Source organism: Helicoverpa zea, chromosome 5 (assembly GCF_022581195.2).
Source record: "Helicoverpa zea isolate HzStark_Cry1AcR chromosome 5, ilHelZeax1.1, whole genome shotgun sequence".
In the NCBI taxonomy this organism is placed as follows: domain Eukaryota; kingdom Metazoa; phylum Arthropoda; class Insecta; order Lepidoptera; family Noctuidae; genus Helicoverpa; species Helicoverpa zea.
In genome coordinates, this window is record NC_061456.1 from 9,600,103 (window position 1) to 9,622,279 (window position 22,177).

A 22,177-nucleotide genomic window follows, 5' to 3' on the forward strand; every position below is an offset into this window, starting at 1 on the left:
GTTTGCCTTGATAAATCCGGGCTCCATAACTCGTGTTATAAACAATTAATTAATTAAAAACAAAGATCGCAGTGGAAGTTCACAATAACGAAATGTGACGTTCGCGCGCTTTCGCGCGAGTTGTTTTGAGAGATGACGTCACGAGCTCTGATTGGTGTTCAAGATATCATGGCGGATTGCCTTATTTCGTAAATTTATTTTATAAAAATACATATTAATCACATTATTAATAAAGAAAACAATGCGCGTTTTATATTCCAAGCTTCAAGTTTAATTTAATAAATATATTATTTTAATGATTTTTGATTACTGTCATCAAGCCTATTACTAGGAAATATTTATTGAACCAAGCGCCCAACACTTTAGCAACTGATATGGCGCCTGCGCAGTTAAAATGAAACACCTGCGGCCTGCGGGTACATAGTGCGTGTAACCTACTGTGTTCGCTATCACACGGGCTGATAGCAAACATTAATCGACTCGACACCCATTCAAGGGAAAGTCTATTTATGTAACTAAACGTAGCAATAGAACCAATATTGATTAAGATGATCGATGAAGATTTGGATTCCTCAAGTACACGGCGTGACGCAATGTAGACAAGTGTTTAAAACACACGAGTAGTGTGCGTACTTACAACATGCGACATAATTTCTCTATAAAGCGCCGACCATAAAGAGCGTCTTCTTCTTTTAATTAACTTCGTATCAATGGGTTCATTTACAAGTATTTAATAATATAAGATTTATGAGCGGTAAGAGATGAACTTTCTCACGCATTTTGCCGACCAGATTCAGCGCACCTTATTTTATGGCAGCTGATCATTTCAACTTAATTCTTAGAAAGCTCTTTTCTCGTGTAATTTATGTTTGTAGGTTGTTCCATATAATTGTATAGCATCTGCAACTAGCGTCGCATACCTGGCGGTTAATGATGTTGTCATGATTGGATAAATTTCATCAATTAATTTTTCATTCTAGTTCAATAAATCATCGGTAATTTTCGCCATTAAATTATTGATTAACACATCATAAACCCTTTAAAAATCCACAATATCAGTTATTGCTGTCCACAACTATGGTCACAATCCGTATGAAGAACAAAAGATTGTTTAACAACACGATTGACATTGTGGAAAGTCGCTGAAAACTGTAATAATGAAAGGCTTTAGTGTGAGGGCGGGCGGGGAGGTGCGCGTACGCACGAGGCGTGTTCGGCGGCTCGGCGCGGGAGCCGTCCGCCAGAGTCGTTGCGGAAGCTGAGGCAAGCGCACCTGTTGCACGAGGCGCTTGCTCGCGACAACACACGCTCAGCATACGCGAAATACACGTGTGCAAACTCGCGGCTCCATGCCCTGTGACATGACTATCAGTGAGAGTTCAGTGACAGTGCCCACAGTAACGCCCTAGAGGACGCGTCTACAATCTGGAGCAACCCTAGGTCGGTAGCGCAACGTTTTATCTTTCTTATCATATTATCGCTTGTTTTGATTGCACACGCAATATCCTGTGCGAATATCTTGTTCGCGTTAGTTTTATAGTGCATTCTTTAATTATAGCTCAACATCTGTCTTTGGGATGTTGCGTGTTTGATTCATGTTTTGCTTTTATTGGTGTTTCGCTTATATGACAGTTAATTAATCTATACTAATATTATAAAGAGGAAAACTTTGTTTGTTTGGTTGGTTGTAATGAATAGGCTCAAAAACTACTGGACAGTTTTTTAAAATTCTTTCACCACTCGAAAGCTACATTATCCACGAGTAACATAGGCTATATTTTATCCCGGTACGGGCAGTAGTTACCACGGAACGCGGATGAAACCGCGGGAAAACGGCTAGTTTACAATAAATATTTATAGAACCACCATAAAATAAGCACTAAAGACTTATTTAGAGGCTTTCACTATCAAAATTACATAAGAAAATACTATAACAGGAATTATTGTTGTTGGATAAACAGTTTTTCCGTTCGAAAGCTCATACATTTTCGAGAACCCGAAAAAGTTTACGAATTAATATAAAATAATATTATTTTCTCATTATGAGTATTATCAATATAGATAGATCACAAAAGCACTCTTTTTGTTTCAATAACATTTTCATATTCATAATAGTCGCTCAAACATTAATTAAGTAGAATGAAAATAATAATTTGATGCAGACGCGAGTTGAGGTCAATTCCCTTAAGATTAGTAATTAAGAATTTGTAATTTATTTACCTAATTTAAAATCACAACAGTCGAACAATAGAATCGGAGCATGCAATTGGTATCGAGCCAGACATGAATAATAATTTAGTACAAACAAGTCAACGAAACGTATGTTTAGGTTCGGTAGGAGGTCCGCCGAACCTAGGCGCAGAGACATAACGCGCGTTATCATCAATATCGCCATCGGAGACTGGTTCCTACGACCGCTACACGCTGTTATGCCGTGTGCGAACATCGCTCTGATCACATTTCGTTCATTTATATGTTTCCTAGTTGATACATCGACCTGGATAAAACAACATAAAATTGAACGTGCACCGAGCCCGTAAATAAAATTCAAAGAAGCCAACTTTTTTCATTATTAACTTTTTAATGTAAAACTTGATGCGATTAAAATGTTTTCACGCTTCTTCATCGTTAGGATTGATCACGTAAATCGTTGAGCTTATTAAGTGACATTAGCATTTAAAGGACCTCTAGAGCCAAGAAGCGATTATATAAAAGTAGTTTATTCCCTTGTGGGGTAATGTGAACGAACCTACAGGAGGAACGGCAGCATAAATCAAAGCATTACAACCTCGACTTTAGTTAACTTGCAAGGCGCTGTACTTGGATATCATAATCGTTGGCCAGACATAACTAACGTTAATTACTAGGAGATGTAGCTACTGGCTCCTGAAAGCTACTCGGGCGCCTGAGGCTATCATTGCATAACGACGTGGGAAGAGCGACCGAGTGAAGGGCACCATAAGAGTAAATATTGCACCGATGATTTCATATCGGTCAAGGAAACTTTAAGGAAAACCGCAAACCTAACAAAAAATATTTTTGCATTTATTCAATCAGAGAAACGTATTAAGATTTGTTAAAAAAATATATCGTTTGAATATTATAATTTTGATTTTGATCAGAATGTTGTATGCTAATTTTAGACTCCTCATTAAAATGTTGTCCTGCTAAGCGAGTAGCCGAGGGATTCACAATATGATTTAGAAATGTCAGGGTAATTGGATTTATCGTACCGACGGACGGGTTTCGCCTTAACCTTTTAGCGATAAAGCAGCTGCTTTTATTCATATTGATTCGCTGGTAAATGTCGAATCAGAGTGTACCTGCAGGCAATTAATTGATCATCAAGGGCTTGCCTTGAGTGACCGTTAGGCAAGCCCTTTCGTTGGAGAGTGCGCATGAGTCGCTCATCTGTTACTATTTAGAACTACTCGGTCAAATATCCGCATCTATGTTAACTTTCAATGCGTTCGATGCAGTTCTTAATGTATATGTCCATGAGACTAGAAACCAAACATCACGCAATCAGGAATGAGATTTGCAAACATTCTTAATTCATCAATTATCATCTTGTTTTATCGATAGTTACTTTTCAAAAACTATTATGTTTTCAGTTTGTATAAATACATTGTAAATATAAGTACTCGGTACTGAACATTATTAAAGACTATAAAATTATCATTTTCATACGCGAAACGTATTCGTGTCAAGAGCCGAGATCTTAATGGACTTTCGCTTGTGAATAACAATAAGCAAAACCTACTAAAAGGACGTCAACTTTTCATTTTATACTGTTCAGACACTTTCGTCTTTCACTATGAAAACATCAATATATTTTTTTGCTTAATTTCAGAAACTCTTTTTCAAATAAATTATTTAGACAAGGTCAATCAACTTTGCCGCTTAGGTGTGTCCTCTTTGAAGAATTGATATATTCTGATTGACGATTAGAGAAACCCCATTTTTTCAGGAAACATTTTAGTCTCTGAGGAAAACCAATTGAGTATACAGTAGTCCATTTAGTAACCTGTGTCTCATGTAACACTTTTCTTATCAGGACATCCTAAATATACCGGTCATATTTTTAACTCGTTTGGAAATGATAAAGATCTGACGTAACCCTTCTGAAAACTGCCAGTCCTGACCTAGGACAAATTAATACAACTCTACAGACCCAATTAGCAATAAAACAATGGTAATTACTTATTTTTACTATGCAAAACACCGTTGGTTAGTTATCGTTATTATCAGTGCAACGGTGGCTGGAGCATATAACTTATAAATAATAGGCATTAACTCAGCAGTCATTACACAAATTACATAACCTATCCTAAGTTGTTCGTTAGTACGCGCACTCGGCAGCGGCTATTTATTGTTAATGAATGCAGCGGAGCGCGTTAGTAGGGTGTACAATTAAATCGGGAGGTATGCATATCAACGTAAGCAAACACGACAGAAGTCGGCGGTGCTCCCGGCCTCCCGACTCCCGAGCACCTTGTATTTGTTCCAAACAAATAAACCTCCCGGCACGTCCCCGACAAGTGTGCGATACATTAACACAAATAGGGACAAACGCCTACTTGTTACTTATACCTTAAACACTTTCAATATCGAAGCGGCAAAATTACATCTGATATTCAAACCAGAAATCATAACAATACTCATCTCAATCAGATACTAAAGAGTCTTGTTGCGAAACGAAACAGTTTATTCCACGGAAACTAGAACTATGACGCGTAAGTAAAGTTGTAGATAAATGATGACATGTTATAGGTATAGTTTTGCATCCTATATCTATGTGAAGACGAAACTTTGTTTTCTTAACCTCCATCCATACTTCCCGCGTGTATCAGTTGCGAGACGAGAGAGAAAGTACCAACGAAGATTTCGTAACTTCTGCTTTTGAAATAAGTAAGAAAAATCGAAAACTAAGTGTTATTTTGTTAAACAACAGTATATCTACAAAAGATATCAATACAGCCATCAATAAAAATGCTAACGCAATTTAGGCGCGATGTATAATGATATTGTATTACGTGAGACGAGCATGAGTGAGTATTACATAAGACTGGAAAACATAATCATTGTGAATGGATATTTGAGAACTTGAAAATAGATTTGTAACGGCTGTAAAGCAGCGATACATTTGAAGCATCATATTTTCTTCAATGATCGTATAATCAAGACAATATTGAACATTCAGACTGGTCGAGGGAGGTCCCGCTGTGCGAGTATCCTCATTTATTTGCATGTAGAGCGCAAAATGTCGCCGCGAGATAATTTCGCATAATATGTATTCAAAGCGAATCATCACCATGCTAATGTTGTAATTAAGATAGTATCGCGGCCAAGCCGGTTTGCAAACGCATAACTAACGAGACATGGACCAAGAAGTCGCTGTTTTTTTACTATTCATAATCTTGGCTTAACGGAAAATTGGCCTAATCAGATTTTTACTATTTTAAAGACTTATGAAACATTTACCCATAAAGGAAAACATCATTATCATTATTCTGTTTCCGTTTGTATTTCCATAAAGTTCATAAGAACCTAAAAGGATCCCGTTATTATTTTTGAAATCCATAATGATATTTTCCGACAGCAAAGTGGATAGCACATTCCTACAACATTAATCATAAAACTATCCTGATGGAAGCACTTACATTTAGAGCATTTTATCAGTTTTTTGTTTCTTCAAAAGTTTATGGGGCATTGTTAAAAGTTGTCTTCACCACAAAGCATTACCGTAAAGACATTGAACCGGGTTGAGTGCTGACCTTCTTGACATGCCTTACGCATACTATATAGCTACAACCTATGATTCAACATTTCTAAACAATTCGTTTGTGTTTGCATGAGCCATGTATCAGACTAACACTGAACTGTTTTTAAGTCTTTAGGTTGTTTTTTGATATAATATAATCCTTTTTATATACTAATAAACGAACAAATGACTGTAGAAATGGTACATGAAGATCAATCATGAATGTAACAATGCAGGAAAGGGAATTGATATTGTATTGATTAGGAAGACCTGTTTTACTAGACTGGTCAAGATAATATATCAAAGATTCTGGTTCAAGTCACGGTCCTATTAGGCAATGTGTATTGTCTCGGACAGAATACAGATACAGCTGATTGGAATCAGAGCTGGGAGCGGCACGCGCGCCGCCATGCGCCAGGCGCTGCCACTGGCTGGCGTGGCTACACTTGCGCCTGGGCACAGCGGCTTAAATATGCAGTCCCGATGTTGCACAAGACATTTGTAAGCCGCTCTCCCGGGACATTTAGTGGTATTAAACAATTTGATAACTAGATAAATTATGCGCGCACGCCTCAACTAAAATCATATCTCTTTCGTTCTATTTGTACTCAGAGATAAAACTTGATGAAACAAACACGGAATAAGGTGTCTAGAAAGTTAACTTTATCGCTGTTTTGAATATGTATGGCATTAAAACAAACACTGAATATCTATAAAACATCTGAATAATACGTCTACAGTCATCATAAAATACGTGAGATAGCTTTCGGCAGCTAAACTTGGAGGTATTTTTTTATTAAACTTCATTATCATGTCATGTCATTTAGATATCATATTAAAACAAAACAATTTCAACATCAATGATTATATCGTTAATATCACCATAAAAAACAAGTAAACGGTAGCGGTCACGCAACAACATCGTTTTTCAATTTAACATCAGGTAAAATTTGAATAATTATGAAATTATCCAACAGCAACGCGGCGCCGCCACTTCAAAATGTATCTGTATAAAATAAAACAAAGATAAGAGCGGAACATTAGAGATAAATTGTACCGAAATTCCTGATAGGTTAGGAAAACGTGGACTGTGCCACCGATTAATTGGCAGCCGGTTTGCGCGAGTGGTCGCCGCGCCGTCTGCTGCGTCAGTAACCCACTTATGAACAACAGAAGCAGATGACACACTACACTCTAAGGACTTGCTGTAATGCGCACTACAAACGAACACCTACATCGTAAACTTTCCCAACTTTCTTCGTGTAGGCCTGTCAGGCTAGGTCAGCTATTTGTCATAATCTTTAAACCGCAACCAATGTTAGCACAAAGATTTCAAAATGACATCTATTTAGATACGGTGTCTGTAAACGACGCAACAATGTCAAGCCCAAGCTTCTTTAATTTTTGGAATGATTCACCAATGGGCAAGATTCTCGAATTGAGGACAGTGAAACGACCTAATGCGAGCTGATAACGTGCTCTAGGAGCACTCGTTGCTATCTCTAGGCACGTAAGCACAGTTATCCGTTGTTTCTGCAAGAGAACAAACATCGTGCTAAGGGGCTCGGGGCTACCAACCGACAATGAAGACCAACTTATTTTAAGTTCATAGGTAAATAAACACATATCTCTCAATTCTTAAAGCAATGGACATTGTTTAAATTGATACAAGCACCTATCATAATAAATCCTTATAATAACTATCACGGTTCTCCATGAGGAAGGGCCTTCCCTTCATAAAGCTATCATTTAATAATCTGTTTAATTAATTGAAACTACATAATTGGGACAGGCATAATTTAATGGTCAGAAGTAGTAATTATGTTGTTAAAATTGAATGACGAAGGAAATTTAACTGCAATAGCTCTCATTGAGGCATTTTTTGGTTCTTTAGTCTGTGATGATTCGGGCACAGAGGTTATTTATTTTAAATGGTGACTCATATGAAATTGCAACATAAAGGCAAATTTATAATGAGCTACCCGACGACATTCCACGAAGGCCGCGTAGTCGCAGACAGGTAAAGTTTGCTTGAGTAAGTCTGCGGGTCCGCGCCCAACAATGTGATCACGACGCGGTCGCAACCAGTAGTCACAGCTGCTTTCGTAATGAATCGTATTGATAGAGTCATTTAACTGAATATTTATTATATGTAAATGCTAACAAGTCCGAAATGATTTATATCAATTAACATGCGTACTTATTTACCAGCTGACATAAAGAATATAATTTATTAACACCTCGGGCAACCTAATCGGTACGCCCATTTCCTATTTAAACTAGAGGCATTTTGTCTATAACTAAGTATGTTTTTTTTGCTTTGTTACTTTAGTTGGAACTCGATCTTTCTTAAAATGTTCATATTTGTGGTGACAATAAATTCTGAGGATTTAACTGTGTCTACTAATCTGTCATATATCTTGATTAATCTACCGACATTTATAATGGCGTCCACGGTCGATTTCGGCCACGGCGGCTGTTCTCATTTAAGGAGATCAGCCAGCTGCACAGGACATATTATAGTGCACGAGCATTTGCGCAGACACAAGTGCACTCACTATTCCTTCACTCTCATAACCCGATGGGACGGCAACCCGACACGACCCGAAAGAGATCAGGCGCAGGACCGACATTTACGTGCTCTCCGATGTACAGGTGAATCAATCACCTACTTCCAGACTACGGGCTGCTTTGTGAAAGTTTAAGAAAACCCACCAAGCGATTTCGGCCCGACCCGGGAATCGAACCCGAGACCTCGAGTATAGAAGCCGCGCTTGCGACCACTAGACCAACGAGGCAGTCAAAACCGACATTTATAAGATGAATATGATGGCGGCTTGGGCCTGTGTGAAAATTTACACATGTGATGCAACTATGTTATAAATAGGGCATTTAGTTTCTACAAAACTAATAACCCAGATTCAAGTCAATCGTTACTCATATATTTGGCGGGGAGAACATTTAATTTACTAACACAGAATTGTAATGATAGAAAGCCAAAATAAAGTTGACAGTCATCGAGCAATCTCAGGTGGTCCACGATTTCATTATGACGTCCAACAACAAGCACGTATCACGGCGTACCAGATAAAAAGTAATAGGACATCCCCTTTCCCTACATTTTAAATTAAAAACGGAAGCAACGTGACTAGGCAAAAAAAGAATCAGATTAATTTCACCGCTATCCCGATTGACGCGGCCGATCGGTTCAAATGAATTGTTCCAAAACATGGGCGCGATTAAAGCATGGACACAAAAGGGGTAGAGAATGTTTCAACGAAATAAACGTGATCTCACCAGGAAGCTCGTTCACAATAGGACGAGAGAAGGACGAAAAGGCCAATGACTTTGTGAAAACAAATATATCTCTATTAATCCCATCTCACACGGTATTCTGTAAGCTTAAAAGCTAATTATGTCTGATACAAACCAGTATTTACATAAGAACATATCAGAAATAAGCATATAGGTACCTACTGTATTAGCTTCTACTAAGAATATTTTTAGGAAATGACATTTACGAAATTTCATCAAAACTTAATATGTACCAATAAAAGTAATGAAAGCGTGTAGCACCTCTGGAAGTGCGTGCTGTAGCCGCGTTGGCTCGCCTCCAGTTCTACTGAACTTTGACAACGAGCTGCGGCGGTAAATTGCTGTAACACATCCGTCTGCCGCACTTATATACGCTACACAAAACTCTACTAACTGAAAATGCATTTCAGGAAATGTCATAAAACGACTCGCACGACTTTGAACGCCTTTTCGTCAACAGGGTATCAACAATAAGCTTCGTATAATTAGGTAAACGAAATAATTTTCGTAACGTTTCTGCATTCTCAAGTCGCATGTTTCAAGTACTGCGAGGTCGTCGCACTCCACAAACGTGCATTCCTTTTCCCTTTCTGAATTTTGATTGCCACCAGGTATGTAACAGGAACAAAAATGTAATGACTGGGTTCCGTCAATCGGGATCTCATACAACAATGTTCTCTTTCCAAGTTGTCGTGACATGCTCAACAAGTATTGTGTTCATTTCGGGTGCGTGTGATTTCTTTATCGATTTTTAATCATGCGGGACGCCCTTTCATGAAGCTTCATTAAAAGAAATTGGTGTGTCGTCATTCACTCCATCATGATTTAGCTGTCATTGATCACGTCAGAATGAATACCCGATGCGCCACTAAATCATGATAACCGTTAGGTGCAATTGCTTCGACATATGATCTAAAGTCAATTAATAACGATGCCGATCTATTTCTTTACTATGTTAGCCCGTGACGAATTTGAACGCTTACCGAAAGTAATGTGTGAAAAATCGTGACGCTGCTTGGCATCATTGTATCGTATAAAAATATGAAATAAATACATCATCATCATCATCATCTCAGCCATAGGACGTCCACTGCTGAACATAGGCCTCCCCCTTTGATCTCCACAGATCAAAGGGGGAGGCCAAATAAATACATGATCGAATAAAAAATAGCCTCAAAGGCTTGTCGACAAGTAATCCAACCACAACTCCATTCAACGTTTCTTCGACTCATTCAAACAAGACACATTCAAATGAGTGAGCATCCTCTTTGCGCTACATATTATAAAGATACAATCGCATAGAGCACATAAGTCAGACGTTATAATAGCGGACGTATAATGATTACGTAAGCACATCATGGTGCATACGGGAGGGCTGAGGCTGATGAAAGCCTGACCTTCGCAGTGTGGGCGTAGCTAGACAATGATAATCCGACAGACCGGGGTCCACGAACTATACCGGAATGCAAATAAATAGATGCACATGAACAGGACGAGCCGTACACCTGTCGCTGATCAGACAAATAAACAATGCACGTCATGCCGCGACCTACGGTAGCACGGATCTAACATTACACTACCATCAGCATAGGACACTTGCTAATGTTTAATACATCGCCACACATTGTCTTCGAAAAGCTTAATGCAAAGTTATAAAACTTCTGTCCTCACATATATTTACAATAGAATACGTAGCTTGAGTTATGAGTATGTTAGAGGTTACTGAACAAATAGACAAAACATTAATAAAATACCTCATTTGGCTTTGCAGTTGTCACAACAATGCATCTGGTTAACACTTAAACGTACGTTACTGAGGACAATGCCTGCTTAGCAAAGTGTAATGGATCTTGCTCCTTGGCAAAGAGCAATCTACAGTTATTGCATAAGATACTATTTATTAAGTTGATTCATAAAAAGCAGAAATCCAAATAAGGATGTAATGAAATTGAATGAAAAACTACATGAACGAAAGGTGCTTCTTATAAGGTGGAAAAAGGAGTTGCATAATTTCCAGTAGGAAATAATTTGTAAGAATCATTGCATACCTATAAAATGTTTAACGACTTCTGTGATCATCTTGCGCGTGTCATAAAATGATAAGTCTTAGTTTAATGTATTTTATTACTGCTACATACGCTACACAACATGAAGATAATTGCTTCTCAAGAATAACGAACTTACTGTAATTAAAGGATAATACACGTTTATCGATTAAGGTTTAGGGTAATCACGGTCCCTGGTTTAATCGATTCGTGTGCAGTTATAAGGTAAATAAACGTACCTTTGGGAAATTACTTTAGCGAAGTCGTAAGGTTATAAAGAACCGCTTTACTGATATCAATGACCCCGGCATGCGAGTGCCGCGGTGTTTGTTTAGCATTACAGAACATTTTCATACAAAGCCTTCACGACGGTATCTTAACGAGACAAGTTAAACAGGTGTGAAATCGTAAATCATCTATGTTTTTATTTTCGCATATAAACTATGTCGAAATTACTTATTTGAATATTTTTTACGCAATCATTTTAAACAACTTATGAAATCCTACAAATAATGAAGTTTGTTTCAAAACAAAAAGTCCTCCTACGCATGATTAAGTTTGTTGATGTAGTCCGTGTTACATCTGAGGGGCCATTTAATGGATTATCATCTCATTTGTAAAAACTTGATGAAAGGTTTATGACATTCATAACTTTAAATTTGACGTATTTGGAATTTGTGGAATATATTAGATGGTCTTGGTCTTACTGCATGAGTGGTGGGTAAAGTTAAATTCAGGCTATTTTCATTAACGGTTCCCTGTATTCCCAGTCGTTCCCCCAAATATTGACAAAGTCAACCAAAATCATTGTGTTGCGCAGACGGGGCGATGTTAAGAGTGGCAGTGGCGGCACTGGCGTGCCTCAGCATGGCGCGCACTTCGCCCAACGAGCACAGCTTGCGAGCGTACGCGTTAAGCACACAGAACCCCAAGGTAAATACAACCCTGTAAATACTAAACTACTTTACACAAAACATACTGACAGCAGAAGTCTCATACCAAGTAATGCAGGATCTAATAGGCAACTTAAGAGAAGAACCTCGCTTTTCTAATTTAGGAAGTAAGGGTATTATCCATTTTCATCATCATCGGCCTTTTTATCGACCCATACAGAGAAGAGATTGTTATAAGTATAACTTTTCATTTCTTGTTTCAAATTCATTGCAAGCATTGAAGAGAACTAATTCGAATTAATGTTGCCGAGATTTTATGATTGCACTATCTGTGAATCTTCTGCAGAAAATATTTCAGTTGGACTATCTCGTTGCATTATCAAACTTACGTCTTTACAATAATAGAGCAAACGGAACATGACATTTGTCACCGCTACCCGGTATTTGTCTGTCGGTTGTACGAAACGTGGAAGTTGTGGATCAAATAAATTAATACTGTCAGGTTACTAAACTAGGCTAAACTTGTTAGGACTTTAGAAATAATTATAAGCATCAAGGAATTGAGCAAATTATGTAATCCTAAATTATCCCTGCCACTACATTCTCAATCTGCTATTCAATGTTTTAGATTTCTGTAATTCTCAGTTCATACAAGACATAAGTATAATGATCGACAAAATCAACCAGTGAAATGGAACATCTAAAATAAAAGTATAGCGATACGCTAGCAAAACAGAAACACAAAGCAAAGACACTGCGTGTCTGATATAATTAGGCGATCTGATTGATTCATGTCAGTCAGAGAATCAGAGTTCAAAGTATGAGCATGGAAAAATCGAGTCAGATTGAGCCATTGAAGGACGGTGGTCGAATTCTGTTACGGAAATCAAAGATCCTATATATGGAGTCCTTTTCAAGGCAGATCACATATCACAAGTAACTAAAATTGAGACACATTTTAGCCCTTGATTATAATATGTTTTCCGACAGATATCAAAACTTACGGCGAGGGCTGCCGGAAATATCATGACGTTCACGTAGATTACTTTCGATAAACTAGTTTATAAATAAATGTATGCCCATTAGAAGCTTAGCATTTATTTCGGTATAGCTTTTAGAGTAACATATTATGCAGACGTAGCTGAGAATATGCGTATAAATATACTGTCTTTCTTTGCAGGACATCACCAGTATATTGTCTAGCATAGAAGAGAGGCTGCGGGTTTTAGACACAATAACTGCTGTTCAAACTAAACAAGCACGGAGGCTTGATATCATACAGGATAAGCTCGGTGAATATATGTTCTTTTTGTTATTAAAAAATTAAGATATTCCAATAAAAATAAAAGAATAATTGAAAAGAGTCTTTATCATGCTTTCTACAAGTAGTAGACAAGTAAACTGTAACTGGTAACAAAGATACTGTAAAACTAATTGTCTTCGGCCTACAGCACGAACAGTATGAACTAGAACAGAGTATCACAACAATACATAGGTATTCTGTTCCGGGAAATTACTGAGTCACGTACTCGTACGTTAGTCTTATTATGTCATATCCTATTTACTACGGGCCAACTTTTGTATTATCTGCTGACCAACATTGCTCGCAATTGAATGAACAAGAGTTACGTACAATTAACTGCTAAAGGAACCGCTTTTGGATGCAACGGTATGAATAAATTAGCAAATGGACGTCGTACGCAGGCTGAATAGGATATTGCTAATATTCATGTATTTGCTTTCAGACCGCGTGGAAAATACATTGACTTTAAAATTAGAAAGAGCTCAATTAACAGCAGAAAGGCTTGAGCATAGGTTACATTTGCTGCAAACTAATGTCCAGGTTGGTTCGTTACTTCATAAGGTTTTTTATATAATCTACTGTACTGTAATTATATAATTAACATATTTTTACAATTTCAGGCTACTATAAAAGAAAGCAGTGAAAAACTAGAACGTAGCCAAGCGAAAATGGCAGAATTAGCTCGTAATCTTACTAACCATATTATTACCCATAAGCATTTATTAGAAAAGGTATGTTTTACAGTTTTATCTATACTAATATTATAAAGCTGAAGAGTTTGTTTGTTTGTTTGTTTGAACGCGCTAATCTCAGGAACTACTGGGCCGATTTGAAAAATTCTTTCAGTGTTAGATAGCCCATTTATCGAGGAAGGCTATAGGCTACTTTTTATCCGGGTTCGTGCAGAGGTTTCCACGGGATGCGGATGAAACCGCTGGCAGAAACTAGTAGTTCATAATTGTTTTATTATTTACGTCAACCCTGAATTAATTTATTTAAATTAATTTATCGATGGTGGAATTACGAGGTTATCAAAGTCATATATGTAAATTATTATTCTGAGTTATGCTAATAAACATTTTGCCATAATAGGGGAAGTCCCCGTAATCAATTTAAATAACAATAAAACTGGCTTATTTTCCTTGAATTTTATTTTTATTTAAATGATTATTTGCATTTTCCAGGTGAACGGTGCATACGCAGACACGTGGCACCGAAGCTTAGTGCTGGAGTCCTTAATGAGGGACGGGTTATCCCTCGTCAACGTGACGAGAAGGGAACTAGCTGACGGACTGAGATCCTTAGCTAGAAGACAACGAGAATCTAGAATCAGCACCGTTGACTTAGATGCAATCGTGACGAAACGTCTTAACGACAACTCCTATAAAATCGACCTAAAGGTATTTTTTTGTATATTTTTGACCCCTTGAACAACAAAAGTGATATTCAGGCAGTTAATCCTTGACCGATATGCTCGCTGATCGTTCAAGGAAACCGACGTTAATAAGTAGGTACCTTTTTTCAGATGCAAGAACTTTTGGACGCACAAAAGCGTTTCGTGGATTCTTGTCAGCAAGTACAACAAGACGACCCCAGGCAGGTGACGGATGTACTGAACAAACTAATCGATTCGTTAATTAAAATGTACGTACGCCATGAATTATTCTAAGTCGACAAACCTTTGAATACCTATGACAATAACGGGGTTTACTCATACAAAACTAATTCAAATATTTCACAGGCCTTTACAACATCAACTTGATAAACGGAACTTACGCTCACGGCTCATTTCTTACTATTTGTGTGAAAACTTTCTGAACCTTGTTAGAAATGTTCTATTAGCTGTTTCACGCAGTTTCACCCGTTTCCCGGGGTAACTTCTTCCTGTACTAGGATAAAAGTCTTTTTAATTAAGCCTACTGATATCATTTATGTTATTAATTTTCAGAACATCATCAACATTCCATGAGCTTAAAAAGATTCAGGATGACGTTAACAAGTATGACAACAGAGTCGTTAAAATCTTGAATGCCACACGAGTACCACAGGTATTATGTATTATTTTATGCAAAACATAATAATAACATCATTTTAATTATGCTCAGAATTTATTATCGTCATAATAGGTAGTATTACTTATTATCGTGCTAGCTAACACTTCCTATAAATAAACTATTAACAATGGAGTACATACTATTTAAGGAGTTATTCCCAATTTGTCATTAGTACCGATTGGTCACCAACTATTTTTTCCATACACCAAATCCCGATTGGTCATTCGAGCAAAATAAATAATTTAATATTTAAATTTTGGGTTCCGATTCGTCACCCGCATAAAATTTCACGTATCAGAGTACCGTCAGAAATAAAAGTGTTAGAAGAAATTTTAAATGAAACACTTCGATGTAGGTAAAGGTTTAAATAGCTCTCATATAAATATAATAAAATGTACAATAAAACACAGGTGAAGACAACATGGGTATTAACATGGGTATTTTATAAACCCGAAAATGTGACTCGATACTTTTTGTACCGGTAACAAAAGTACCAGGAGCCCATAACTAGCAACGAGATTGTTTGATTGAGATAAAAATATTCACAAACAAGAAAATAAATATAAAATGTAATTAACAAAAATATTTTGAATCTAGTCAGCAGTTGTGTTGCACATACTGCAGTTTTTTTTTTTTAAATTGGACCTTGTTCGTATAAACTGAACGTTTCAGTTCAATTATCTTCTTAAACTTCTTGTTCTTACTATCTATACACAATTACTTATTTTATTTATGTATATGCGCTTAAGTTTTTGTCACAAATTGTGCCATTTACTGTTTTTCCGGTATTCATTTTTACGAACTCACATGCACTTCAAGGGCGCTTAACAACCAACTTATAATGCATCTGCACCACATGTTTTTTTGCTAATACCGATAATAGTAAATAGTTCTGTTTTATTACCTGATTTTATATATAAAATAAGTAATACCGAGATTTTCAAAAAAAATGGTTGATATACATAAAATGCAATTCATCGACATGGTGTAAATTGGTATATTTATCTACAATTAGTATATAAAATGTAAAATCCTGACACTCTTGACTGCTATACTCCTGTAAGTTATGCGGTCCTAGTACATGGTGGGCAGTTCCATGGACACTCGATGGTTGGTATATTACTCATCTGATTTATGCGATCCTGGTATTTTGGTTTTGGTCGTGCGTTGTGTGACGCCGTTGAAATCGCGATTTTATTAATAGCGTGTTGCCATATTCGTAAAAAAACATAACCAACATAAATAATAAAAAAAACATATTACAATATTGTAAAGCTTTTCTTGTTGACAGTACTTTTTACAAAATAAAGTACGGATGACCAATTGGGACTAAGCAAAATAAAATATTTTATGGAATGACAAATCGGGACACGTTTTTTATGGATGCCAAATCACTAAAATGACGAATCGGGCATAACTCTATTTAAGCTATCATAAAATATAAATCTGATTTTCTAACAAGTTAGCTATCTTTAAAATAATACATATTAAAAAAATATATATATATATTCATAATTCAAATATTTCCTCTACTATAAAAAACATAATATTATTTCTAGATAAGTTTATAATAATATGTTTAATATGTTTCAGACGGATTTGACCTGCCGACGCTTAGAAAGTGCTTTCCGCAATACGTCCCATACGATCCTAAAGGAGAACGAACTGAGACAACTGACAGAGAAGTTCGTATCTCTGACCGACCGAGCTGATGCCACGCTGCAACGCTTGGAAGCTCATCTAAAGGACGACCCTGAGGAACCAGTGCCGCCTTCTGACGTCACTGCAGCCGCTGACAGGCTTCTGGAGAAACTTGCAGCCATAAAGTGAGCATGTCCAACAATAACGTTTGATTTATGTACTTTCTATACGTGCAATTAAACTTGCTAGTAATATGCGAGGTTTTTGGAGGGAATTTCCGCTTATAAATCAAATATAGCTCGTTCCCCTAGACTCCTTAAACTGTGCCGTTTTTACGAATTTCTAAAATGGCATGTGGTTTTGATTGAGCAAGCGCAATATTAAGCCTGAATATTTTCTCTGCACCTCGCAAAAAAAACAACAAATCAGGTAATGTAGAAACTATTCATCTCGTATTCTGATGAGTAGCTAATTGTATTCACATTTCAGTAATGAAGAGTCTGACGAGGAGTTCTGGGGAGAGGACGAGGCTTACTTCGACGACGGCGGAGGGGGCGACATCATGGGCGCAGACAAGGACATCCTGAGCGGCACCACCGCTCGCCGCGCGAGGACCACGACGGTGCGCACACCGCACCGGCGACATCCGCACAAACACCCGTACGACCGCGGCCCAGACATCGATAGCCCCAAACCCTCATTTTAAGTTTGATACATAAATTCCGCGAAAGCCTATCAGTCTTTTATTTAGTAAACAAATCATGAGTCCTATTTCCTTCTTTATTTATTTGAATTTCAGATAATATTCTTGTTCTTAAAACCAATATCTTGGTAATAAATTAACAAGTTAGTGGACCACCAATTGCATATAATGCTTGTTTTACATCTTGTATTGACAATATTGCTTTGCAAACACAGGTGTATAATGTAAAGCAATAAGATCTGTAATGGAGCTCAAAATGTCATCAATAAAATGAATGTACATATGTCTAATATTAAATGAAATGAATGTATGTATATCAATCCTCATAAGTAAAATTCTCCAATAAAGACACCTTTGACATGCTCTAACTGGTGATAGACAAGTCATGGGAAAGGCATTGTCTTATTAGAGAATAATAGGTGTTATTGACTTCAACTGTTCTTCATAACAATAACTATAAGACAAGTTTCATGGCAGATTTAGCTATGATGTCAATAATGCTATGATGCAATAGAAAGAAAGAAAAATTTATTTGTCAGAATGCAGTACAAATATAGGTGTTTAGTATTAAATGGAATCTCACACATTCTACCGAATAGAATTGTAATATGGTCATAACTTTTTGTTTTTACAATATTTAGTAGCTGGATCACTAGTTGGCTATTTTTAATCAAGTAGCTTCTGATAAAGCCTTTGCAGAATACTTTTTTATTCCCAATATTATATTATACTAGCTGGTGCCCGCGACTTCGTCTGCGCAGGTTTAGTATTTCGAACAATATGTTTACAAATTGTAGCCTATGTGTTATTCTGATGTATAAGCTATATTATTGTAAAGTTTCATTAAAATCCATTCAGTAGTTTTTGCGTGAAAGAGTAACAAACATCCATACATCCATACATACAAACTTTCGCGTTTATAATATTAGTAGGATTATACATTAAACAGTATTATAATGTTGATAAGCAGTGATATGTGATAAAATTTAACATATCCAATTGGAAATACATGATGGAGCTTTACCCTGCCTAAGCCTGATATTTTTACCATTTTGATTTACTCTATAGCCCACGCTGTATAATAGTAAAAGAAGGTTTAGTTTTGTACAAACTCATTCCAGGACATACCTCTATTTTGGCACTATTCTGAAATATTGTAAGTGCCTTGTGCGTGAGTTGTGCGAAGCATGAGCTGAGTGTGGCAATCTTCTGACGAGCACCAAACACCACTTCTGGCTCCTCCGCTTCCAGCTCTGCTGTAATTCAGAAATACAAATCATTTATAAACATCCCAACAAATATTTGGCATTATCTTTGAGTTAATATTCAATATTTATAATTTATTAGTTTACAGAAAAGACTGCATGTTTTATAATAGCATACAAGACAGCCCACCGACCTATATTTGTTTCTATCTTTGTTTTTTAACTAAGAAAATTCATTTCAACTTGAGAGACAGGTTAAGTGATTCCTTCTAATCAGATTAGGCCAGAACCAAGTATTAAGGAACAATACGTTTTGAGACAAAATATCATTCATCTATTATCATTGTCATCACATTTTATACACAAGAAAACAAAGCAATGACCGAAATGCTGGCGAAGATATAGATCAAGTGGTACAGAAGAATTAACTTAAAGTGCATTCTAAAATTGTGGGCAATGTTTGTCTTATAGTGCAAAGGATGAAATGATTAACTACTGAGTTCGGGTGCTCCATAATTCCTGCGAAACTTATTAAATCTTCAACAGAAACAACAAATTAATAGCACCATTTAACCAATGAAAAAAAGACCAAGCCGGCACAACTTAGGCGACAGAATATTTAAATAATATTAAACTTAGTTTAACTTACTTATAGAGGTGTCTAATTCCACACATGCTTTATCGAATTCCTTTTCTAATAAATCTAACCATCGAAAGCCTACTCCGGTAGTCGCCATTTTCACAATAATTTGTTGACATTTTACTGTCAGTTTGACACTTGCCCAAGCCAATCGTTCAGAAATCAAAAGAGTGATTTTTAGACATAAGTTAGTGAATGCCTAATTGAGATCAAAACCGCATCTAAGACCTACAAATTCTTGTTTCGGGAGGTACCTGCACCGCATCGGTCGTGAGGAGGCGCCCGGGTGTCACCATTGTGTGGACAGCCCCGAGGACACGGTGGACCACACAGTCCAGGTGTGCCCCGCATGGGAAGGGCACCGCCGGGTCCTCGTCGAGGCTTTGGGCGGCGGCGACCTCTCGCGTCCGGCCCTGGTTCAGGCCATGGTCCGGGGCGAGAGGGAATGGGATGCCGTCGCCTCCTTCTGCGAAGCGGTCATGCTCGAGAAGGAGGAGGCGGAACGCCAGAGAGTACGCACCTCTCATCCCGGCCGCCGCGCTGGACCAGGTAGACACCATGGGCGCCGGGTGTCGCGTGATGACTCCCGGCCACCGTAGGCGTGGGTCTGTGGGCGGTGAGTTCGGGTGGCTCATCGTCCCTCTGTCTGCTTAGACGACAGACCCGTGTCGACGGCGCGCGTTGTTCCACGCGCTCCTCAAAGAGATGTCAGCAACCCCAGCGGGGCCCAGCAGGGCAAAGGCCTGCCGGGGCTGCGGGTTGTTCGAAAGAGATATCGCGGCCCTGGTACATAAAAGGCCTATGACGGAACACGACGGTTTTTAGTCAGTAAGAGTCTGACACTCCCTCACCGCTGCTAACCCACAGCGGGAGGGGTCATTTGATGATTTTTGACGTCTGAAAAAAAAAAAAGACCTACAAATTCGTTAAATAAAGTCAAATACCCATCTACGACGACGTTTCCTGTGGTAGAAGATGTAATTCCATATAGAGTACGATCACAGTCCCAATAATATGACTTGTTTTAGCAGAAATGATTGCCATCGTTTGCACGACTGCTAACCCGTCCCGGCTGCCTGAGTAGTAAGTGTATCATTGATATAACGGTAGATAAAAACAACACTGGTTTCTCTAATTTTTCAGAACATATAGAAAATATTGATAATCTCAACTTTGCCAGTAAAGTACGGGGCACTTAACAGACAGAAAAGTGCCCAAACCTGATCTATAGGTTTATCGGTTTTGTGTACCTACTATTCTTATAAGAAACAAACCCAGTTCAAATTACCAAGTCCGTAGTCACTTACACCTTTTCAAGCGGGCAAGAGACTCTTCATAAAACCTTTGGAAGCAGTTAGGTAGGTATCAACCTTACGATAGCCAAAGATAAATTAGGTACCTACTTTATTATCAGTAAAAGACCGTAAGCTTTGTGGCAGTTTCTTTATTTTAATTATATCTATTTACAAATAAAAGAATAGGTTCCTGCAATATTTTGCCACATAATAATCTTCCGCAGACTTCTGAATAGCAAAATCAATTAACTACTCATTACTTTAATACAGCTACATGGCAGAAAATATGTGTCATTTGCATACAGATTTAGATAATTACAAGCTAACATCAACCGTCAGTTGTAGTAGGTACCTACCTAATAACACAACGTGTGTCATTTTCTCACACTACATGATAAAAGCTTGTAAAATTACTAAAATCTTGGATATTTTACTATGTATGCCCTACGCACAATGTTACAAAAAAACTGTGGTTTTTTTTTTTTTTAATTTGCCCAATTATTACACACTTAACATCTATGTTGCACAATATAGTATTAGCACGCAATTTAATTGTCAGTCTAGAGAATGTAGGTATCCGCTACGCATACGCGACGCGCCCGTAATGCTACGTTTACACGCGCGCCGCGCAGCCCGGCGGGCTGCGCGGCGTGCAGCCCGTCGCGGGCAGGCGGACATTCAAGCTGTTCACACGCGCGCCGTCGTGTCAGTCAGTGCAAGAATGGCGAGCAGCGAGGATCTCGGTGTTGTTGCTGTCATAGCCTTTGGCTTAACTTATTTTTATTGGAAAAAGAAAAAAAATGATGAATGGCATTGACCATTCCTCCATGTTGTAATCTCCGATCGCAGCGACTTTCTTAGAACGTTGAATCGTCGCGAAAGCGCAGGGGCCCGATTCTCCTAATTTTACTTAAGCAACATTCGATTGACGTTCGACTCGATTCGACTGAGATCCGATCCCGACTCGATTACGATTGAAGCGTATGTGGCATTCCGCTATTTTTTCTTTGAAATAAACGTTTTTATCCTTTTCTGTCATTCAATAATGAATCATTTTGTCTGCAAATGATTTACGATTGCAAAATGATTGTACAGCAAACTACCGTATAGACCAAAATTACCAAAATAGCAGACCAATCGCACATCAATCAAATGTCAATCGAATACGATTGGTCTTTTATTAGTAGCAGAATGCCCGATATGGTTAAAACTGCTATTGCGATCATATTGCGATTCGATTTCTATTCGATTTTGACATTATTAACTTAGGAGAATCCGGCCCCAGGAGCGACTGACTGCCCGCGCGCGTGTAAACAGTC

The 22,177-nt window shown here is 37.8% G+C and overlaps 2 protein-coding genes across 6 annotated transcripts in view; one reads left to right on the forward strand and one right to left on the reverse strand.

The window, feature by feature from the left end:
• LOC124630327 (Golgi-associated PDZ and coiled-coil motif-containing protein-like) overlaps positions 1 to 19,690 on the reverse strand; it is a 48,969-nt gene extending 29,279 nt beyond the window's left edge. For 3 of the 5 annotated variants that reach the window (XM_047164187.1, XM_047164189.1, XM_047164184.1), the window contains exons 1-2: positions 19,573 to 19,685; positions 18,847 to 18,974 (exon numbers count right to left, since the gene is read on the reverse strand). In XM_047164187.1, the coding sequence (XP_047020143.1) occupies positions 18,847 to 18,974; positions 19,573 to 19,660 (216 nt within the window). In that variant the 5' untranslated portion in view covers positions 19,661 to 19,685. Of the gene's footprint in view, positions 1 to 18,846; positions 18,975 to 19,572 lie in introns of all 5 variants that reach the window. The other 2 variants (XM_047164186.1, XM_047164188.1) reach the window with 2 other exon arrangements.
• LOC124630328 lies at positions 1,229 to 17,748 on the forward strand. The gene is made up of 10 exons (XM_047164190.1): positions 1,229 to 1,440; positions 11,945 to 12,057; positions 13,198 to 13,309; positions 13,763 to 13,860; positions 13,941 to 14,051; positions 14,505 to 14,720; positions 14,846 to 14,964; positions 15,269 to 15,368; positions 16,968 to 17,200; positions 17,505 to 17,748. Exons 2-10 carry the CDS (start codon positions 11,953 to 11,955, stop codon positions 17,719 to 17,721), a joined length of 1,311 nt encoding a protein of 436 aa, XP_047020146.1. The 5' UTR covers positions 1,229 to 1,440; positions 11,945 to 11,952; the 3' UTR covers positions 17,722 to 17,748.
• Positions 19,691 to 22,177: the final 2,487 nt, after the last annotated feature.